At 42.3% G+C, this 22,556-nt stretch overlaps 2 protein-coding genes and 1 long non-coding RNA gene across 4 annotated transcripts in view; 2 read left to right on the top strand and 1 right to left on the bottom strand.

Moving 5' to 3' along the window:
• The window catches only part of hip1 (huntingtin interacting protein 1), a 41,290-nt gene extending 25,098 nt beyond the window's left edge, over positions 1-16,192 (bottom strand). Inside the window, exon 1 of the mRNA XM_053422333.1 lies at positions 15,856-16,192. Within this exon, the coding sequence (XP_053278308.1) occupies positions 15,856-15,972 (117 nt within the window). The 5' untranslated portion in view covers positions 15,973-16,192. The remainder of the gene's footprint in view (positions 1-15,855) is intronic.
• On the top strand, positions 226-4,311 carry LOC128439858 (uncharacterized). The gene is made up of 2 exons (XR_008338456.1): positions 226-362; positions 4,144-4,311. It is a non-coding gene; the product is annotated as an uncharacterized LOC128439858 (long non-coding RNA).
• A 2,885-nt stretch (positions 16,193-19,077) lies between the features above and the next one.
• bcl7bb (BAF chromatin remodeling complex subunit BCL7B b) lies at positions 19,078-21,260 on the top strand. Of its 2 annotated transcripts, none has more exons than XM_053422332.1 (6): positions 19,078-19,241; positions 19,735-19,810; positions 19,928-20,018; positions 20,101-20,259; positions 20,376-20,479; positions 20,612-21,260. In XM_053422332.1, exons 1-6 carry the CDS (start codon positions 19,129-19,131, stop codon positions 20,681-20,683), a joined length of 615 nt encoding a protein of 204 aa, XP_053278307.1. In that variant the 5' UTR covers positions 19,078-19,128; the 3' UTR covers positions 20,684-21,260. The 2 variants fall into 2 exon arrangements, with proteins under 2 accessions (XP_053278307.1, XP_053278306.1); XM_053422331.1 differs by having other exon boundaries at positions 20,325-20,479.
• The last annotated feature ends 1,296 nt before the right edge of the window (positions 21,261-22,556 follow it).

Below are 22,556 nucleotides of genomic sequence, written 5' to 3'. Positions count from 1 at the left end.
AAATATCACAAGGCTTGTTTAGATTTTTAGTATCGGCTGATGCAAGACGTTAATTTCATGAAAATAAAACTTTATCGTGTTTGTGTCTTACGTCCACACAACTGAAGAGATGATTGAGAAACGCCCAGTGTGACTGGTTCCCACATGAGGATGACCCAGTTAGGCCACAGTGAGACTTTGTACTTTGTGTTTGGGTTGAATAAGAACTGCCAGCTGCCGAGCACTGGCATTAACTGAGGTGACACGCTGGCATCAACAACCCATTAGCTTCTTGTAGTGCGGCCACGCCACACCAGATGATGAAGTGAAATGAAGTTGAATCAGAGTTGAGAAGTGAGTGATGATGGAGATAAAAAGTAGAGGTAAGACTCCTCCTTAGACTTCAACAGAAACCTGTGTCACTGTGTCCTCTGAGATCTATGCCCTGTTCACCCTTCCCTCTTTTTAAACTACTCAGTAATCATAAATAACCAATCAATACTATAACCAACACAAAACTCCTCTTTGTATCTTGGTATTTACAGGAACATCTTTTTCCACCCCCTGCAGCTTTGCTTTTGAACAAAGTGTTATTGATAGTGTTGAAAGCATGTTAAGTCAGGCCTGGCAAGCCCCAATCGGCCGCTCTGTGGAAAGGGGAGCATTGATATGCTGATCGTAGCCTGGCTGTGTCCACTGAAGGGCCGGCGTCGGGCACAGGGAGAGAAGAAGCATCGTCTGCCTCCTAAGTGAGACAGCCTTCACCCACTGGCTCACTTCCCTCTCCTCTGCCTCGCTTCTCAGAGGACACGCTTACATGGACAACGATGTTCTGATATTAACGCGATGGAGACAATAGTCCGGATAAGACACTGACATGCAAACGTTCTGATCATCTTAACCCAAATAAGGTCATTCTCAGAATAAGCCATCATCAAAATACTACCAGTGGAGTATTATGCCCTTAGTCACATCATAAATACATGTTTGCATAGGTATACCTCATAATGGCCTTTTAATGTCCTATTGGAGTTCTCACAGACATCGATATGTACATTAGTTCCCAACTACTCGATGACCCATGTCTTGGGTTCAAGTGTAAAAACTATGAGAAAATAATTAGGATTTGAAACTTTTGCTAAACTAGAAAGAAAACACCTTAAAGGATGGAAGCTAGTATGGCAGTGTTGCACATTAACCATCAACTGTGGCAGCCCGCTGTATTTGAATTTTGTCCTGCCACAGTTTCATCATGAACCAAAAGAGATCTCTAACTTCTAAGGTGTGTGCACTGTGCAGCGCTTCTTCTTGCTCGCTCTTGCCACCGCATACTCAAACTATAACAAGCTGATGCATGGTCCTGCTATGGTCCGTAACATTTTCTCCATCCAGGCAGAAAGTCAAAACTCATTCTTATTCAGAAAAAGGTCAATAGTCAGATTACTGGTGTCCATGTAAACCTAGTCAGTGACTCCCGTGACCGATTTGTGGAATGGGAATCACATGCCTTGGCAATATCATGTAAGTCCTAAAGATACACGCATGTCATCGCATCATGGTCGCTCCATGACATGAGGAGAGCAAAGACTGGCTTCTGGATATTTCCGTCTTTGCTGTGGCACAAACCCTCAGCCAGTGGTCGTTCGATCTGAGAAGGTGACAGTGGAAAACCTCCGAACCAGAGCGAAATGAAAGAGGGAGAGAGTGAATTCAGAAACACTTGTTCTCCCTGGATTGAACTATTCTCGTGGTTAAAGAGACGGAGGAGGTATCCTTGTGTGACCCTAATGATTTAGTGAAGGAGTGGAGTGATCAATCAAATCTGTGGTAGATCTAAATTACAGTTCTAGGATTATCTGACCCAAGTCATTTTAGGAAAGAATACAATAGACAATAGATCTTTTTTTGTTACTGGTTATTATCTGAAAAAGTCTGGGACACAACTGGAATTTAAACCAGTAACCTTCTGGTAAAAGAGCTAACCATTGATATCATCATGCCATCTCATGCCATATCCAATACATTAATTATCTGATGTTGCTGTCCATCTTGCACTTTAAGATTGTGAAGTGTGTTGGTGATTGCACCTCACACACCTATCGGGCTCCATCCCTGAATAGAATAATCCAAACCAAGAACCTTTCACAGTTTGCCTTGAGATTTCAGTTGAACTCAACAGTGGTTCCGTTGCCAAATAACGGGGGGGGGGGGCAACAGGGCTACTGCTTAGACTTGTCGATCCACCGTGCTGTACGAAGGGTGGAGTAAACAGCGAGAGGATGGAGGGAGGAATGAAAACAGGAAACATGCCTGTTTGTGAATGCAGCAGCACTGTAATGCTGAGGTGCAGCAGTGGAGGCCTGGTCATTGTGGCTGAAGCACTGGGGGTGGAGACAGTGTTGGTGCTGTTGTTGGTGGTGGTGGGGTGGGTAGAGACACTCAGTCAGGCTTCCTGTCTTGGCACACCCTGCACTGGCCATTTCCTGCCTGTTGAAAAATGCCCAGCTCCAACACCCGCCCCTCTTCATCTAAAAACCTTGCTCTGTCAACCCAGACAGTCAGTCAGGCCAAGCTTCTCATTCTTTCATAGTTCTCCTATTTCCTGCCAGATGCTTCCAGGTGTCCTTTAAGAAAAACCTATGCTTCAAAACAACTCATGTTGTATTTTCCCAAGCTCTGTCCATCAGTTATGGGAAAAAAATTACTCGACAGAGACCTGGGGAAAAAAGTCAGATTAATATACATCGAGTATTGTTATTGAAACAAAAGATTATCCAAACTATTGTTGGGATGTAAAACTAAAAGTGATCCAACTCTACCATTCACTCTTGTTAGCTCCGACATTGAGTTTGTTTGTCTTTGTGTTTGCAGGATCTCGGAAAAACACTGCAATGATTTTCTTGAAACTTGGTGGAGGGGTGAAGAATGAGCCAGGGAAATACCCATTCACTTTTGGAGTGGTTATGATTAGCCAGGCAGATCTAATAACTTCATTTCACTTTCTTTAACATTGCGAAATCGGGTGTTTGCCTTAGCGGAGGGAGGCGATGTCCGAGTACCATTGTGGTTCACTATGCATCTTATTATCTGACTATTGTCGTTTGTAAACCTGCACTTAACTGAACAAGGCAAATTGTTTCCATAAAATGGAGCAATCTTAGCAATTATTCAAATTTCTGTAAGTCCAATATTCACACTTTGAGCTCTGTTTTGGTCTCTACCATCTCCTGAGGGATAGATCTGGCGCGCTAGATGTCAATTGGTGAACTCGTTGACCAGGTACTCTACAGTGACTTTGTAACACCAGCAAAGCTACAGTAAGTAAAACCAAAACAATGGGCCGAAAAGATACTATAATGCTCCACTGAGCTGTGGTGGAGTTACACTGAAAAGGTCAAATGATGGGATTATTGTTTCTCACAATGTATTTCCCCAACTAGTTAGCAAATGTGCTAACTAATAATATAATAATATGTTTCACAAACTCCAAATACATTTGACTGAAAATAACACAACTCCCCTGACTGTTCAATATGCACAACCAAAAATGGACTTTTCCAGAGGGCATTTAAAACAAATAAACACCCTCCCTCACAACATGATACAACAGCATGAAAGGACAGGAATTCTTCTATTTTTTTTAAATCAGATTATAAATTGAAAGACATTTTGAGCCCTAACATTTTCCAAAAGTAACTCCACCCAAATCAAAAGGTCACTCCTGTGCAAAGAGGACTGTGTGTTGCTTGTTTAAGGAGCTTTTGCATCTGACATGAACATCCGCTCTCACAGACCAGTCACTCCACACCTCTTGAGAACGAGCCTGACTGGAAAAGATGGTCTTTTTTTAGAAGTATTTTAGGCTCTTTTTCCTGTGTAATTCAATGCACTCAAAAGGGAAAGACCCGAGTGGAAGAGCGAAAATTACAAACTCAAAAAGGTCACGTTATGGAGGCTTCACCGGAGGGAACTGAGGCAGTCTGCATATTGTTCTGAAAAGAATATGCATTGCAATTGATGATAATTCTGCTCATACGTGACGGTGAGACGGCATTTATAACTGTAATCATAATCAACAGCCTGAAAGCCGATGGTCTAGAATTATTTGTCAGTGACATTCAAGCCTTTTAGTCTGTAACCCGCTGCTTGTCTTCTGAATAACAGGGCATTTGGTGAAGCAGATAGACTCAGCGGGATGACACAGTCTCTGAAGGGCCCATTAAAACACGGAGGTTCAGGATATTTGGAGTGAGTGATCTCAAAGCACTCGGCTTCTGTTCTTCCTGTGGGAATAGGTGGAGGGCAACAGCTGGTTGAAGACACACACACACACACACACACACACACACACACACACACACACACACACACACACACACACACACACACACACACACACACACACACACACACACACACACACACACACACACACACACACACACACACACACACACACACACACACACACACACACACACACACCTCTCCTAAAAAGTGTCCTTTCTGCAGCCTTATGTGAAGGAGCCTCGGCTTCCTGTATGACCAGGGATGTCATGATGATGCATTATAAAAGCTACAGCCTCAAACACAAACACAAACACAAACACACACACCACACATAATCACAGTATTTATGAGGGTCTGTGTGTGTTCTCCTGTAGGATTTAATGATGGATAATGTAAAGAAAACTCCAAACACTCTTTACTTCTTAACGTCACAGAGGCAAAACTTGTGAAGTGCTGTGAGATTTATGGAATTGGTGAAAAAACCCGTCTTTATTGATCCACATCTGAACAAATAACACTAAGAGTAAATGACGAGGATAATAATTTTGTTTATAATGCACTTTAGTTTAAAGTTCCAAATAACGTTTATTTTCAGTTTCAGTAAGATTACTCAGAAATGTGATGTGAAATTTCATAAGTGGCTGAATTGAATTTTCTAATCAAAAACCGTCCAAAAAGAGGATTACGGAAAACCAACAAATATTCAACTTGAACAAATTGGCCATATTTCGTGCTGGAAAGTCCCTCAAGTAAAACATTGACGTGTACTGCCTGTTCGATTTTGGTTTAGAGGGGTGGCACTAGTGTTGCCAGATGCATCACATGCAATTTCATAAAGTATTTGAAGATCCATCAGACAAATGAGGCGATGGAAAATAACAGACCAACTGCAGCAGCAAACTTTTGAAACCGCGTTCACACAACACAATAAATTAAGCAAGAACCATAACCGACAAACTTGCTGAGTTCATGTTGCATATTCCTTGATTTATTTATTTCTGGTCTATAACTGTCAAACTAGATAATAAAAGATGTTGTATTTCATTATATGTATTTGTTTTTCAAAGAGTTTAAGCTGAGCCAGACCATAAAACAATGATAGCAGCCATCACTCCTATATAGGGTTAATAACACACAGCTAGAATATGTAGGTTGATATTTTTTGTATGTACTGGTATAGGATCGCTACTCTGCATCGGCATATGCAAAATCCAGGTATCAGAATCGGTAAGGGGCCTGGTGAATGGTATCAGAACATCTCTGGTAGCTTCTGTTTTTCTGCCTGTTAATAACTCTGTAAACCTGTAGAAAATGGGCCATAAAAATAAAGTTTATAATCCAGTTCTTTTATGCGTCACTAACTTTTGTGCAGTGTGGGAAAATAGAGTTTCCTAGCGAAGAGTCTTCCGAGCTTTGTTTTCATACCACTCTGCCTCACTCTGTTCCAAAACAGCCAAAACACGGTGACAGACGGCTCAACCACGGAGAGCAGCCTTGGGGAGATCTGCTGAATCTACAATGCCGAAAGATTTCCCACTAACACCAAGAGCTTTGAAATTACCTTTTCAGCAGAGCAAATAAATGACGACCAACTGGAGGACAAGTTCCATCCCTGTACACCTCTGTCTGCGCTTGCATGGCCCAGCTGACCTCATGTGGGCAGCTGAGTTGTATTTCACAGACCACAGAGGGATTTATCTGTTTCCTAACAAAACTGTGCATCTGGTGCCTCTTCTTCACACCATCTATGTGACCTGCATCTTATATTTCCTCCACAAATGTCTCCGACCATCCCTTTGATGGGGATCTTTGGAGGAAGAAAAAAAGGGGGGCTCTGGAGTGTGCTTTCATGTCACCCATACACCCTCCCCCACACCTACACAAGGGCTAAAACTACACCCATCCATCCATGTTGGCAGTGAAAGGCCAGTCTTGTGTCTTTGGCTTGTGTGCACCTGCTGCACGCTGGACACTTCAGCCAGTCTGTTAGCCTCCAACACATCATTCAGGGCACTCCGAGTCACAGGAGAATTCAATGTTTAACCTTTAAATGTGTTAAAATAACATTGTTGAATAGTTTGTATTGATCTGCTTGTGATGCAGACTCCAGATCTCTTTAATATGTGTAACCCAGTGGGGGCTGGGCGATAAACACTGTAAATAATAATTATCGCAATTTAACTTTCATCAATAGCAATATAACAAATGCCTAATATAAATCGATATACTGTTTATATATTGTACAAGAACAGTGAAGAGATATAACACATGGTTGTTCTACTTCAGATTAGTAAAATGTTTTGCAGTTTATCAAGCGTTTCTTCTTCTCTGCTCATAAAGACAATCCAGTTTAAAGAAGAGTTTAAACCCACAACCTTCACCCAGAAGCAAAACTGCTATTACGGTACTGTGGCCACTTAAAGGGAAAGAAAAAGCTTGAGACTTCTACTTTATTCTTGTAAAACTGCGACTTCACTGTGACTTCACAACCATGACTGTGTTTAGGACTGAACCGCTTGGCCAGAAACTTTATGTTGCAAGATTACAAGAATAAACACAGTGATGGTCACACATTGAGACACCGTGCCTTTAGGTTTGTCCTCCACTGACATCGATACAACCTGTAATTGACATTCATGGCACATTTAAGATGCTGAACTTTATCCACCAACCTGCAGCTCCGCACTGAGCCAAAAAGATAGAAAGCTGTGGCCAACAGAGAAAAACATCTCAGACGTTTTCTACTGTCCTGCTTACTATGAACTGTGTGATGCTCTGTTTTGTAAGATGAAAACAATACTGATCTTGTATTTATGGATGATGTGCAACGACTGACTTGGCTGTTTATGTATGAAACATATAAATTAGCCAAATATCTGGAGAAAGCCTTGAGGAAAAAAGAAAAACAACTCTTTATAAAGCTAATTTTAAGATATCTATTTTAAACTGGTTTATGAATCTACTCCTTTCCTTTTATCTTTTTCACATGTTTTGCTGTACATGTCTGTAGGTTAGGGATGTCTGATAATCCCAAGAAGGATGGGCATGGAGAACATTTAAGTCTGGACCGGCAGAAACCGAGATGTTTGGAAGGGAAGACGTCGACACACACAGCCGCCTCTGGATCGGGTATTTTTGGTCACAACAGAGATTTCACTGATTTGTTGGGCCTCTATCACCGGATGGTACTAACCGGCATTAGCCTCGGCTACCGTTGTAGAACGCAACATAGATAATCAATTAGAAGTGTTGCCGACCCTGTCTGCCCCTTGACCCCTCTTTGCTACCAGCTGTTATGCAGTCAAATTCTGCATTTTACAATAATACAACTGCTTAACAGACAAGTTATTGGTCAAGGCAAGGCACATGCCCGGTGTATGGGAGTGGTCCCAGGATGTGTCTTTTCAGGCATGTTAGTATGGATGGGGATTAAAGGATTGAAAACACTGTTTTCAAACGGAAACGCTGCCGTATGGATGTAGCCTTAAATCTGCACCTTACTGAACCAGGAATCACATGGATATTGAATTGGCCCCTCTTAGTAAGCGTGGCCCCAGATTTAGAGAAACCCTAGATCCGCCCCTGCTGTAGAGAAACCTTTGATCACTGAATCTTCCACTAAATGAAAGAGGATATTAAACCTTCAGTGGGACCCCCCACCATTTAAGGCTCCTGAACCCGGTTTGCAAAGCATGCAGGAGAGGATGTCCGCTCAGACCTTCTTCTCCCCAACAACAAATAAAACCTTCAACTTCTCTTTGGCTGCACACAACAAGTCTCTGCTTGCATTGAACACAACTTTCATGTGTCCGCACAAACTGTGTGCGTGTGTGCGCGCAACTGGAGCTCCTGGACACCACCCCCACCTCCAAACACACATGCAGTCCCTCGATGTGTGTGTGTGTGTGTGTGTGTGTGTGTGTGCGTGTGTTATTTTTGTAATAATGTTGAGCACTTACAATCTTACTGAGATCCATGATGGTCCTCGCAGCAGCAGCAGCGGTGAGGGGATCCTCGCAGCCCGCAGAGGCCAGGAGAGGAGCTCCGCTGGTTTGAACCTGAACGCGCAGTAATTAGAAACGGGAAAGCGATTGAAGCAACAAATGCATTCGGGAGGAGGAGGAGGGGAAGAGGAGGAGGACGAGGAGGTGGAGGGGCCGTTAGCTCAACATGTGTCCTGATTTGGTATTAAAATGCCGCTGCCCTCTCCTTCCTTCCTTCCTTCCGCGTCCCTGCTCCTTTCTCTGCCGGCCTTGAACGCTCCCTGCTCGGCGAAGACTCCCAACATCCGACCGCCAAAGAGCTGCGGCTCCGTGAGGGGGAAAACACAGCGAGAACTGCCGCTGATCGAGCCGCTAAAGCCCGCTCCTCTCCCCGCTGCTCCGCTTTACAAACCAGCTCCGCTCACGTGTATATGTATCAGGCTGAAGCCGAGGCAGGAGGACACCTTTATTTTGCAAATAGCCCGCTCTCCTGGTAGACAATAGTAGCATGGAGAGAGTGGGACGGCTCAAAGCCGGGGATGCCAAAGCTGGGGTCCGGGGACCGCCGGGGGTCCTGAGAGGGGAGGGGAGGTGAAGGTAGGCGGGTCCAGGGAATCAGCAAACAGATGAATATCCTCTGATGCTCTACTCATCTGGAGTTAGCCCAGATCAAGTGATCTAAAGCTGACATCAAGGTATATTTTCTTACATAGTTTGCAATTAAATAAAACAAAAACGAATCAATTGCCCAATCAATAATCCTAAAGCATTCTCAGTGGAGTGCATACCTCCGCCAACGCCCAACAATCCCCTCATTCATCATGTCTTAGTCCTTTACGTTTTTCTTCCCAGTTGTATTGTGTTAAAAACTAAGATATTTAAATGTTGTGGCAAATATGTGGTCATCCGCCAGTGTCCAACAGTCCCCTGATGAAAACACATTTAAATTCACCAGAGTCTGGATTTGCAACAGACTTACTGCAGACAAACAAACAAAAACAACAACCTTGATAAAGTTACCAACAAATTTTGGAAAATGTCTAGGGTGGGTGATATATGAAAGTCTCATGTTTCGGCAATATTTGGCAGCTCTTGCTTCAAAAATGTTGACAGAAAAGATTCTCTTCATCCTCAACAAACTTTGAGGATAAAGAGAATCCATCAAAGAATCAAAAAACAAACTACCAAACACAGGTGAAAATTTAACTTTCATGGTGACAATACCGGAAAAAATAAAGAAATCTGAAATGTTCTATGAAAAGCGGTGAACTCATCCTCCTCTCAATCTTGCTCAGTTTGTTTGCCCCCAAAGTACCAGAACCAACACCACAAATACACCACACAGGCAGTACAAATGTTACCATAACCACAAGTGGCTATTTTTTTAGAAACACCACACACACTGTGTGAGCACAGTAGTTGTGGTCTTATAAAACACATGTGGAGAAAGTTCCACAAAAAATGGGGAAAAAAGCTCAGTGTTCACCAGGAGAGCAATTCTAGGTAAGTGATGCCCCCCTCTGGTTTCTCTGAGACTGTCAACAACAGTGTGTGTGTGTGTGTGTGTGTGTGTGTGTGTGTTTGTGTGTGTGTGTATGTGTGTGTGTGTGTGTGTGTGTGTGTGTGTGTGTGTGTGTGTGTGTATGTGTGTGTGTGTGTGTGTGTGTTAGACCTTATGTTGCAGTCAGTTAGACCTTAACAGTTGTTTTATATAATGTATTTATTTTAGCAACAATTTGGGTGATTATGTGTGAACATGCCAGAAGTATTAATGTGAATTATCCATTTTAATACATTAACATGATACAAATGATCAATAGATGATTTAGTCAAGGTATATACGTATAGCTTGATAATAAATGATCATGTTTATCATGTAAAAGTGTTTTAATAGATCATAATGCTTTGTTTGCCATGTAGATCCATTGAGAAACAGAAAGACAAAAAGAACCTTGTTTATATTCAAACAATTGTTTTTTTTTTCTGTTTAAAGGACATCAGCTGACGAACTGAGGGCGGGACACAATAAACAATATGCTACACATTACACCATCGGGGCTTCACGTTATACCTCCGAGCTGCTCAGCATTAACAGTCTGTCTCCAGACAATGCCGGCTCTTTTCCAACAAGTCTCTTCACTTCCTGGTACGGCGTGGGCCCTTCGCCGAGAGCAGCCTCACAGAGCATTGCTCACATACAGAAGTCCCACTCTGTCTTTTACTCAACCACTCGGGAACTCTGATATATGTGTGATAAAAGTATAAATGTCTAACAATTCCTTCGTAGGAAACAACTGTTGCTCAGACGAAGGTGAAAATGCTGATAGGTGATTACACTGACGACCCGGTACATGGTGCAAAGTGCAACTGTTAAGTGATCTCATTGTACATCTGTGTCATTTCCTCTGTACCTTTAAGGTGAGGAAATTATGCAACAGGTGAGTGTAACCTGGACATATAGTGCCTGAGACAAAGGTGAAGTTTGATCGTCACAAACTGTGCCATGTTGACATCACGTACTCTTTATGCGTTTGGATGTTTAAACCATAGGCTGTGTATAAGATGGGAAAATGACCAGAAGTGAAGGCAATGCACCTCGATCGCCACTTGATGCAGTATAGTTCATAAATCCTACCTACTCAGTGGAAGTGGCTGGGACTCGGACCAAAGTTAAAAAGTCAATGTACTCAAAGATGGTTTCAGTCATTTTTGGTAGTTTTTATCACACTGAAGTTTGTTCAAATGTTCTTTTTTGGGGAAGTTGGGTTTAAATTTTGGGAGGAATGACAAAGTCTCAAACGCAAAAAAACTCTCTTAGACTCTAAAATGTCAGGGCCACAAATACCTAGAACTACTGTTATAAAAAAGGATAATGCTGTGTTTGTGCAATTGCACTTTTCAGAACTTCAAAAAAGGATCTGATGACAATGATTGGTAGAAATTAGCTTTGAATAACTTCAATGAAGCTGTACAGGTGAAATATGGTCTGTGTTGAGCAAACTTTCCTGTGCGTTAAAGACCTGAGTTTACGACATGTAATTTTTCTAGCATGACCTAACGTCTCCTACTTGAGAGTAGATCAAGCTTCAACGCTACGAGGATGTGGTGTAGTGTGTGTTATGAGGAATGGTGGAAGAGGGCGGGAAACAACAGGTCCCTGATAAACCGTGGGTGAAAACTCAAATATAGAAAGGCTCTTCATACGTCAAAAAGAGAGAAAACAAACATCTTCATCATCTGTATACTGTGGTATCCCATAACAAATTTACTTGTGATGATTTTAAGCCGAGTTTCATTCTATCCAAAGATAGAGGCTGAATTTCAGTTTGTGTCACTTGTAATAGCAATAAATTAGCTTTTATTTGAATTTTGACATGTTAACAACAACCCATGCATGGTCGGCACTAATGCTGGCCAATAATTCATGAATCAGTATTTTTGTGTATCCTCTTTCAGTGGAATGATACAGGTCAAAGTACAGGTATTGCAATTTAGTAGGTTAGACATTATTTAAGTGTGAGACTGCTCATGTGGAAGCAGGCTGATCTGCGTACCACCAGCCTTACACTAATGATGCAGGCTTCAGACTGACTTTTGACCTCTGACAAAAAAATACATCACCCCATCTCTGTCTCTCTCTCTTTCCGCTTTACTGTGCTGTAAAACACAGAAGAGAGGTCCAAAACAATCTGTAAATCAGAGCCATTGTTAACGCCGCCACAAACTCATTGCCGGACTTTGTTCCACTTACTGACCTGTCACTCACGTCCAGCTCTTTTATTCTCCGGCCAGTCAGGGCAATGAGGCCACAAACCGCCGCCTGCTGTTTCTGCTGCCTCAGTGCTTTTGATGGTCGTGCTTTCATGCCTGCATGCTTGTCTGTGTGTGTGCTGCATGTATGCGGATATCCCTCCATAACTTCCCCAGCATTTTAAATTGCAGGAAGTTAAAAGACGGCTCAAGGAAGAGTGGAGACAATGGGTGTGGGAAGGGGAGAACGACCAGGAGCAGATGAAGGCAAAGGAGAAAAGAGAGGCAGAGGGAAAGGCTCGTCTCCATCTGCACTACTGAGTCTTGTTGTGTCCGAGGGCCACGGCCACGCTCCTCCCCTGAATTCCACAGCTGCCAGGGCACCACACAGCACTAAACCAGGGTAATGGAGGACGAGGGGTGTCCATCAGATACTAACACCACAGACTCATAACCAGGGGTGCTTGGGCCAAGGGAGGATTTGGAAGAGTTTCAAAACTTTATCAGGCAACTAGGGGCAATTGAAACGGATAATTCCAAATAGATACAGTAGTAATATAGCTCTCTGAAACCAAAACAAACTGTGATTCCAAAGTCCAAAAAGTTTGTCCACGGTTACACAGTAAGGTTGATGTTGTAGATAATAATTATCTAATACTTAGTCAGATGCTACAACTATAAACTGTCTGCTCTACCATAAGGCATCCCTGTTGCATAGTCACACCAATAGCCAAACTTATATAAAAGCATGAAACTAACCAGAAATGAATCCAAAATTTCCTTGTTATGAACGTTGCTATATTGCACATGTGATGCCAGAGGGGGCAGAGGTGTTGACGAGGTCCCACAGACACACATACTCAATCATGACATTTCACCCTATTTTTACCACGTCAAATAACAAATTAAAACTAAACTTAGCAGATATATTGATGGGTATGTCGATATATCCCATCCACTAACTGAGATTGTGCATAATTTATGACAAATTCGTCAGTCAGCCACCAGGGGGCCAACAAGGCGCTTTGGCTTCACTGATACAAACGTGAGTGACCTCCGTTTAAAAGTGTAACAAGGAAAGAAGGAGAAGGAGGGGGGCAGGCAGTCTAATTTTAAGGCTTTAATTATGTAACATACAGAACAGTGTCACTCTCTGGCTCACATGCCTCCATCTCCCTGCGGAAGAACTGGTGCCCCAAAAGTTTTCTACAAGCACTAATTATGGTTCCTATTGGCCCAGAGATTACTACCTACACCAGCTCTCAAATGAAAAGGCTCTTCTGGCCCCGGACAGCTCAGAGGCTGTTTTGCCATCGAGGAGCGAGTTGGCATCTCCGACATATCGGAGCCTTGAGATAAAGATTATAATATACACATAATACATACAGAGTTCAGCACTGACTTGTTATTTGCTTGTTGGTTTTCTCAAAGCTATTGTGAACACAATAGAGGAGCAACACATGCCATGGTGATCCCCGCTAAACTCTAAATGAAAGAGTCGGCTGCTATTATGAGGCTAAACATGTCATTAAAAGCAGCTCTGTGTGCTGTGCGGCTGCCTGGTTCATTCTTTTTATAAACCAGTGTGGACACTATGTCACAGAGGGTTTTGAACACACCCTGGTTGTTTACCCAACTCAACAGAGAGATAGGCCAGCACTTCCCAGAATCACTGTTTGACGCAACTGTGACTAAAGTAGACGCTGGGGTCTGCATCGCACCCTGTGACGAAGAATACTGGATCAGGGTTCATGTTGAATGTAGGAAGGATGAGAAAGACTGTATGTAGACTACTCCCGCTCACGTATGAAGAACGCAGCAGGAGATGGTCCGTATCGGGGTTGTTGTGTCTGAGTCGAGCATGCAGGAGGCAAGACATGACATATAAACTCTGCCAGTTCATTCCTCTTGTGGTTTTCTTTCACGTAACTAAGTAGACATGTAATAAAACAAGTTATATCAAAGTATCCCAAGGGAAATACATAAGGGGCTGCGGTCCGCATGATATATTCCATCATGCAGGGATTCCTTGGCTGAGAACGAATTGAGCTAAAAAGACTGGCGATGACCGGAAATTTAAGACAAACACAGAAGTTATGCCGACAGACAGTCGTTTTTTTCTGTAGAGGGGGTGAAAGCCACTAACCCAGCAGATTTAGGATCAGATGAGATTATCTCTCACTGATCCCTGTAAAGTAGACGGCAGATTCATGATTCCTGCAGCGTCTGCCACAACTCTGTCAAAAATCAACCCCCAAGAAAAAAAGAAAAAAAAATATCATGTGTTGACTGGGAAAACAAATCCCCATCAGTGATTTAAAGACCCAGGAGAAAACCTACGATTACAGAAGAGAAATTGGCACCATCAGTGTCAGGGGAACATGAATGTGTCACGCTGACGTCTCCAGTCATGTTGGAACGCTGATATCTAACTTCAAATCAAAGTCGGGCTTGTTGTGTCTTGCATGAATATTTCCCCCCCCCCCTTACTGTAAAGTGAGTTGTTTGCTCAGTTTAAAAAGACCTGAGATAATTTAGACCTTAAATAAGGTAGATGCATAAAAAAAATTCAGATCTGGGCCAAATTCCTCCTTTTTTTAAACTTCAACTGCCACGACACATGATCTGAGAACTGCATGCAAAGACATGTCATGGGAAGGAGCTATGATCATGTGATACGTGGTTTTCCTGGGGACCATTTTTAACACGACACACTTATATGTAAGTTCCCTGACAGTGACCTAGTGACCAAGCTTGGCCTGGGACATATTAAGAACACGCATGTGTCTCTCTCTCTCTCCCTCCCTCTGTAATCCATGCTGCTACTCTCCCGGATACATGGTAGAGGTCTGCACAGATGCATGGGTGAGGGGAATGTATGAGACCACGTATGAAAGTGGCCAAAAACGTGATGTGTGCTTTTAGGGGCTGTGCTGTTGACCGCCACCGTCCGGTTTAACAGCCGCTGTAAAGGGAGAAGCATGTTGCAGCAATGTCGAGGCAGTTTGACTGCCTGGATTCATCTGACCTACTTTCTCACCCCCCCCTCCCCTGCATGTGCATAGTCTACTGTGGGGAGGGGAGGAGGCTCGGACCACCAGGCAGGGCAGGAAGCAGCAGGCTCCACAGCCATAACAGCAGCCTACATACATATGTTCAAGTGGGAGAAGTCAGACTGGAGCTCCACACATTATTCAGTATTCACCAGCAGCCATAAATACACATATAACAATCATATCCTCATCTGCTCTGCTTTCAAATAAAGTACCTCAATGCCAATATCTCATTAAACCATCATCTTCATCATCACCATCCTCATCATCCTCATCCTGACTGACCCTGCTGGGACTTGGGGCCTGACAGCAGACACTGACAGGGAGCTCCAGCATGCCTCCCTGTCTGGATTTATACTGCACAAATAACCCAACAACACCGTTATCTCAACTCAAAGGGCCATTGACCTACATTTCAACAGCTCTTTTGTTGTGCACTGGACTCATTTGGTGTCTGCTGATCGCACACACACACTCACACATACACACATACAAACACAGAAATTCACACACATACACAAACACATGAGAGAGAAAGTCACCCAGAAATAACCCACAATCTGGACCAAGCCCGACACAGTCAGATTAAAGCGTCAAACGTGGAAATCAAAGTACATAAAACACACACAAACACACACGAGTAGAGATTGTGTAAATCTCACAATGCACTGTTTAGTTTTAGGAGCTGGCAGCAAACAGCTCTGACATCATCCTCCTCAGCAGGACCCTCTTCATGCCCACGCTTTCTCTCATGACAATACTAGTGATTATTATTACGATGTCCCTCTCTGGATCCATACCTGCCCCCTCTCGAAGCTCTCCTTCTCCATCTCCAGGCTGTTCGCTCCCCCGGTCCGTCGGATCACTTTGGGGATGGCGTTGGGGACTTGCTGCATGGAGCTCTTCACTCGATCCATTGTCGTCTGAGGCGGAGAAACACGCCGCCGCGAGAGAGAAGCTGAGGAGGGAGGACGACCTCTAACGCAGGCTGTAAAAGAGCAATAATGAAACTAAAGGCGCGCTGGAGGATCTATGGCGGGCAGCAGTCCATGCTGAGCTGGACCCGTCGCCCCGATCACTGGATCGTTCGGCCTCTCCGTCCGACACCCAGTCACTGACAGCAGCAGCCTGAGCGGCACCAGCGTCAAGTCGGGCAGGCTTACCGGAAACACTGGCTCACGCTTTCAAAATAGAACGAATTTCTTGTGCCGTATCTGTTTGTAACGTGCCGTTTGAATTCCTTCGGCTATCGCTTTTTTTTAATTGTTTTGTGTGGTGAATGTTGTGTGCGACCTTTTACAAAAACCCGGTGCAGAGTGAAGAAATCTAATTTCGTGTCTATCCTACCTGGTTTATCTGCAATGAAGATTTTAATATTCAACGTCTCTAATAAAATAAAACTGCATTTGCTTAATCCCTGTTCACATGTGGGGTTTATTTACACTTTTGAATGACTAGGTTACCTGCTGTCGACAGGTATCGACAAAATGGTCAGACCCAAGTGCTACAGAGCGCTCATAGTCTGTTTATTAAACGTTTACTCACTTCCCTGAGCCATTAACAATAAACATGCCAAGAGTGAAGTGGATGAGATTGATGGTTCTCAAGATAAGTCTTCTGAATACAAATAGACAGATGTTTGGGGTTAGTTGGTAGATGTGAACATTTTGTTGTTTTTGTTTTAAAGACTTGAAAGCAACTTTATTTCAACAATATTTACAAACTACAGTATATTATTTTTGGAGCTTTTCCCCCCTTCGTCTTCACCTCATTATTGTTGATCTTGTGGATGATGATGTGTTGAAGTCTAGTTGCCTCTCTGTTGGTGTGTGTGTCTTTCTGTTGGTCACTATTAGCTCTATAGTCATAATCAGGCTTACCTGTTAGTAATTAACTCTCAAACACAATGAGTTACAAGGGAAATGTGATAGTTCCCTTTTTTTCTTGACATTGCGAGTTTTAACTTGAGTATTACAGGAAATTGTTGTTTTGATCAAACAACTTTATTAGCAATATCATTTGTACAAATTTGTAACACGGGGGAAATACAGAACTCACAGTATTTGTATATTAACCCATTTTCTAAACCAATGATGCATTCATGCACAAAACACACAACCTCTATTAGAAGCTTTTCATTCATAACGTTCCTCAGAGGATATGACTGAGTCCCTGTTCAGCTCTATACTCAGGATAAAGACTGCCACTGTTACCTGGGTATTTCTCTAGGCCTCCTCCTGCTGGCAGCCATTGGCTGCCTACTCCTGCAGGACCCACCCACCAACATCAGTACTGTGTCATGAATTTGATTTTCAAAACTAGATCAAAAGTGTCATCATATCTTTGTCAAATCTTGTGTTACATGTCGTATAAGACTTCTCAAGACTCTCCACGAATCTTTAGCTGGGCTTGGTGATTCAGACTTATTCAATCTCACAAAATGTATACACTTTTTCAGAAATGTTGCTGTATATGAAATAGCAGAGGCAATTTGAAACACAAAAAGATGAAAATATGGAGATGCATAAATAATATACATTGAAATTATGCTTGTTATTAGACAGCATAATTTAATTTGCTGTTATATCTAGAAACCACTTTATACTATGCCCAGTATCCCGTTTTCCCAACAAACCCTAACATTACCATTCATTGACAACAGAGTAGTAAATACCATCAGCTCTGTGGGAGGTGAAGAATGAACAGGCCCTCATAACCAAGTACAGTCTGCATGCTTCAAGTCTGCCCTCTGCTGTTCATTCATGGAACCCAAAATGTAATCTAGTGCACAAAATGTGGCCTTAATAAATGCAGTGGCACATAAACTATATTAGCAGAGAAAAAGACTGGTCTGGGACTTAAGAAAATGCCAGTGGGTGGCGCTATCACTACTATGACCCTGAGTTAGCTTCGACATAATGGCGCTGTTAATCCTCTGATACCGAGCATGGCTCAAAGGTGACCCGGCCCAATTAACCTTTGATTACGTTAATGAATGAAAAAATCATGTTTGTATCAATACCCTTCTGATGCACAAATTGGGTCAAAAATTAAACGTATTCATTTCTTGTGTTATTATTTAATGCATGAGTGTTTCTATGTCTTTTTTTAAATAAATGTATTTTATCATTTAACATTCTAAGTATTCATTAAATATCTGGTTTTTGATTACCACAAATCGTCATTTTCCTTATTCTTTTCTTTCTTTATAAACAATCTTGAATTTTGTGTTTCTACATCACTTTTACACACATGGACAAAAACATAACCCATACAGTATGTATTCATTGATTCTCAGTCTGAAATCTCTGATGCTAAGGACCTAGACCTAAACTCCTGTAGAAACAGGATCAAGCTGGAGTTGTGGGTGTGTTTTAGAATCCAGCTCTCCTAAATGAAGAAGGATTCTTGATGACATATAAAGGCTCATCGTCCATCTCATCAAGGGGCTATAAAAAGCTACAAAAAATAAAGCAAAGAAACGAATATTAATAGGGGTCATTTTTTTACCCATGCTGTGCATTAGAAGGGGTTTGCATAGCTTGTGTATCAAGGGGGTTAATGCTGGGGCTCTGATCATCGGTGAGTATTTTGTTGGCGATAGCACAATGCACAGTGGAGTTACAACAATCTCATTTTCACGCTGTTCAGTAGATGGCGCTATGACCCTGAGTTAATTTTGACATGTGGAACTGTTCAGGCCGGATAAATGAATACATAATAAAAAGATAAATACACCCCACGTTGTTACAGTAAATACAGTGTTTGAAACAATTTTGCTTTAAAAAAAATTATAGTAACTTCCGTTTATTTCAAGTTAGGTGAATAAATACATAATAAAAAAGAAATACATTACACACCACATGGTTACAGTAAATACAGTATTTAAGTCAATGTCAACTTACATAAATAAATACATAATACAAAATAAATAGACTTCACACCTCATTGTTACAGTAAGTACAGTATGAGCACACTGAGGAGGGAAAAAAAGAGATTAAGAAATCTCGCGAGATTCACGCCGTAACGAAGCACTGGGGCTTGGTCTTGAAGTTTTTCAGATGCATCTGTAGATGAATCATAACAGCGTCAAGATGTCGGGACGATCAGGCCGTGCCGAGACCCGGAGCCGCGCTAAGGACGACATCAAGAAGGTGCTGGCCGCCATCGAGAAAGTGCGCAAATGGTACGTACGCTGCGCGGAGGGCAACATGGAGGGAAATGTGTGATCAGACCGCGGACTGTTATCTGCTGCGTGAGCTCAACTAACTTCAGTCGCAAAAGTTCCATGATGGACGGCACTTTCGACCAATCAGTGCCTCCGGTTGACAGAGGAGGTGGGGCTAGCGGAGTTTCCCCCCCTCTCTCCACCGAGAGCTGTCAATATGGCTACAGCCCCACATGCTGCTCGCCGTGGTGCAGCCTGCTGTCACTCCTCAATGAAGCCAGCACACACTCACACACACTCACCTTCTAACGTCGTTTTCACACGGGAGCTATAAGAGAGCACGATGGGAGATGTGATCAGCTGTCGTATGTGTGTGTGCGTGTGTGTGCATGTGTGCGCGCACAGAGCCGGTACATGTCAGTTGCAGATTAATGCTAGTAAAGCAGATAAAGTGGTGTTAGAGCTAATCCCAGCTGCTCTCTAAAATCAGTCCAACTCATGCTAATTCCAGGGAGAAGAAATGGGTAACGGTCGGAGACACGTCCTTACGCATATTCAAGTGGGTTCCAGTGACGGAAACCAAGCAGGTGAGGGCCTGAAAAAAAATGTGAAGCACAAATCACATCTTCGTCGCTGTTCAGAAATGTCAGACTTGTAGAGATGTGTTTTGGCCCCGGTCTCATTTGAGCTGTGTCTGTTGTCAGATATATCGCACCAAATCCACAGGTGGAGAGGTGGGGAGGGGACTGAAAGACGTGGTCCTGGAAAACACAAACTCCTTACTGGATTTTACCGGTGAGGATTGAGGTTGGTTGTGATAAAACGCCAGAGCCCCTGCATGTGTAATGACAAAGACGTAACGGTGTTGTGTCTCCAGATGAAAACAGCAACCAGAGCTTTCTGTCGGACGTGTACCAGCCCAAGATGGACAACAGCAGCAGCACCTCCAGCTCGCAGCAGGTCAGCCCCCCACACACGTCCAGCCTCCGAGCTGAGGACTCTCAGCCACCGATGCTGGGCCAGGAGAGTGTGGACGGTATGTGGACAGCTCATCCCAGCATCCCTTCTTAGACTTGGGTGTTAACGCCTGTTTTTTTGCAGTACTGCCTCCATGTCAAAGCATCAATGAGGATATACTCTTTGTGACTTCAGAGCCGGTTCACCCAGGACAGGAGTTGGCTGACGAGCCTCCTACTCTCACCAAGGAGGACCTTCTTTCATCGGGCGGTGTCAGACGGAGCAACCAAGACACACAGGTCCACTTTCTGAAAAAGGGTTCAAGGCGGACCTAAACATTCTCCATCATTTCACAGTTGCGTGATGAAAAGCTGATGTTCAGCTGAATTATTGAACTAACCTGTTTAATGTGTTTCCTTTTTATTGAACAGGAGGAGCGGGATGATTCAGGGGCGCCTCCTTTAAAGAAGATCTGCACAGGAGAAAACACTGTTCTCAGATAGCTCATTTATTACTCATTTTCTCAAAGTGGACACAAAGTCTTCGTGCAGACCTGTCGTCAGTTGTTGTCAGATACGCGTTCAAAATCATTCAGAGGTTCTCTTGACTTATTTTACCCAAATTTTATTCATTTCATTTCAGCATATTACTAAAAGTTATTTACGGCAGAATCTTTGCATACTTTTAAACGACGTTAAAGTTTTGCTTTGTTAAGCTTTTTTCTGAAGGAATGGAGAGGATTTTCAAACTTTAAATGTCTGGAAAAAGACTTTCCCTCATTTACTCTTTATGCAGTTGACTGTTATTTTTGCATGTTTCCGTGTCTTATTGCATTAGTTTTCTTTTGGAGATTTATATGCCATTTTGGTAATATTTCAAATGCGTAGCTTTACGCAGATGGATGTTTAGATGTGCCATTATTATATTAAACATGATGTCCTTTTGAAAACAGCTCCTCTTTTGGCTTATCACTTGCAAGAATAAAAGCTTTTTTTGAAATATTTATATTATAATTTGCCCATGTTTATAACTGAAGGTGTTTTGTAAACCATAATAAATGCTACTTTCCATGTCAATTCATTGATGCTGCATTGGTTGGAATTTTTTCACTGTAAAATGTTGAGGAAATCACTATATATAAAGTATATAATGAAGGCAGGCCCAAGTAACCTTGTGTGTAGTCAAGTTGCAGATGCAGCATTGACAGTGTGTTTGGAAATCACACAGAAAGATGGATCAATGAGGCAGAGCAGGAGCTATAGGCCTAAAAAATTAGGACAGTTTTTGAGACCTGGATGAACACTGACATCATACATTAGTTTTGCTGAGGTCTATAAGCCAATAAAACTTCCTCCATGTCCGGGGAAAACAGGCCTTGATTTAAACTAAACTCAAGCAGCTCCATCAGCCCAAGGAAGATGTGGATAGGGGGAAAGGATTCTGTACAAGTCCAGAAATAATCTGACCAAGGGGGTCAGAGTAAAGATGAAAACAGGTTCTCAGGTAATAACCCTTTATTAGTGTAAAATAGGTCTCCAGGACAGCACCAGCAAAATGAAACCATCCCCCAGCACTATGGAGAGTCGACCATTGGCCTATATGTGTTGAACCTAACTGCAGGTTTAATAAACCCTCATCCACACCCCTCATGACCTGCCAGGCATCCAGGACTTTCCTTACTGCTGCTGCACTCTATAGGCACAACAGGAAACTGTACACCAAAAAAGCCAAGCACATAAGATAAAATAGTATTAAGATACTTAATTAATCCGGATGGAATTCTTCTGCCAGATCTTGCTCCAAAGTTACAACTCCAAAGATAACTATAGTACTATGAAAAATAATTATAACAATTAAGTGTAATGAGGAGTAAGATGGCACTAGTTCTACATTTTACAATACAAGTAAAATAAGCCACACAAATATAGAATAAACAAGAAATTAGACAAAAATTGAAAAGTAGTATTGAAGATGTCATATGAGAAGTAACATATTACATGATAGTGGGTGCAATATTGCACATGATATTAATATGATACAATATATTATAATGATGGATGTGGTATTGTATAATGATGAAAGTAATATTGTAAGTATAGTCCATGATAGGGAAACTGTCATATAGTGCACGTTGTTAATATGAAAATGTAAATGATGGGTTTCCAACACCTTTCATTGTACTTTTAACTCGATATGACTAATACAACTAGAAACTTGAACTACTGTGTATAGAGTATCTTATGACGCAGCTGACATAATGTTTATTCAGTAGAATCAACTCTCCCTCACTTTTTTCTCAATGGTCAATTTGAATAAAGATATTTCCCCACAGGTATGTATATAATCGTACATAATACATAATAGAACATAATGTAC

This window comes from Pleuronectes platessa, chromosome 5 (assembly GCF_947347685.1).
Source record: "Pleuronectes platessa chromosome 5, fPlePla1.1, whole genome shotgun sequence".
NCBI lineage: Eukaryota > Metazoa > Chordata > Actinopteri > Pleuronectiformes > Pleuronectidae > Pleuronectes > Pleuronectes platessa.
This window is presented reverse-complemented; position numbering and strand designations above follow the sequence as displayed.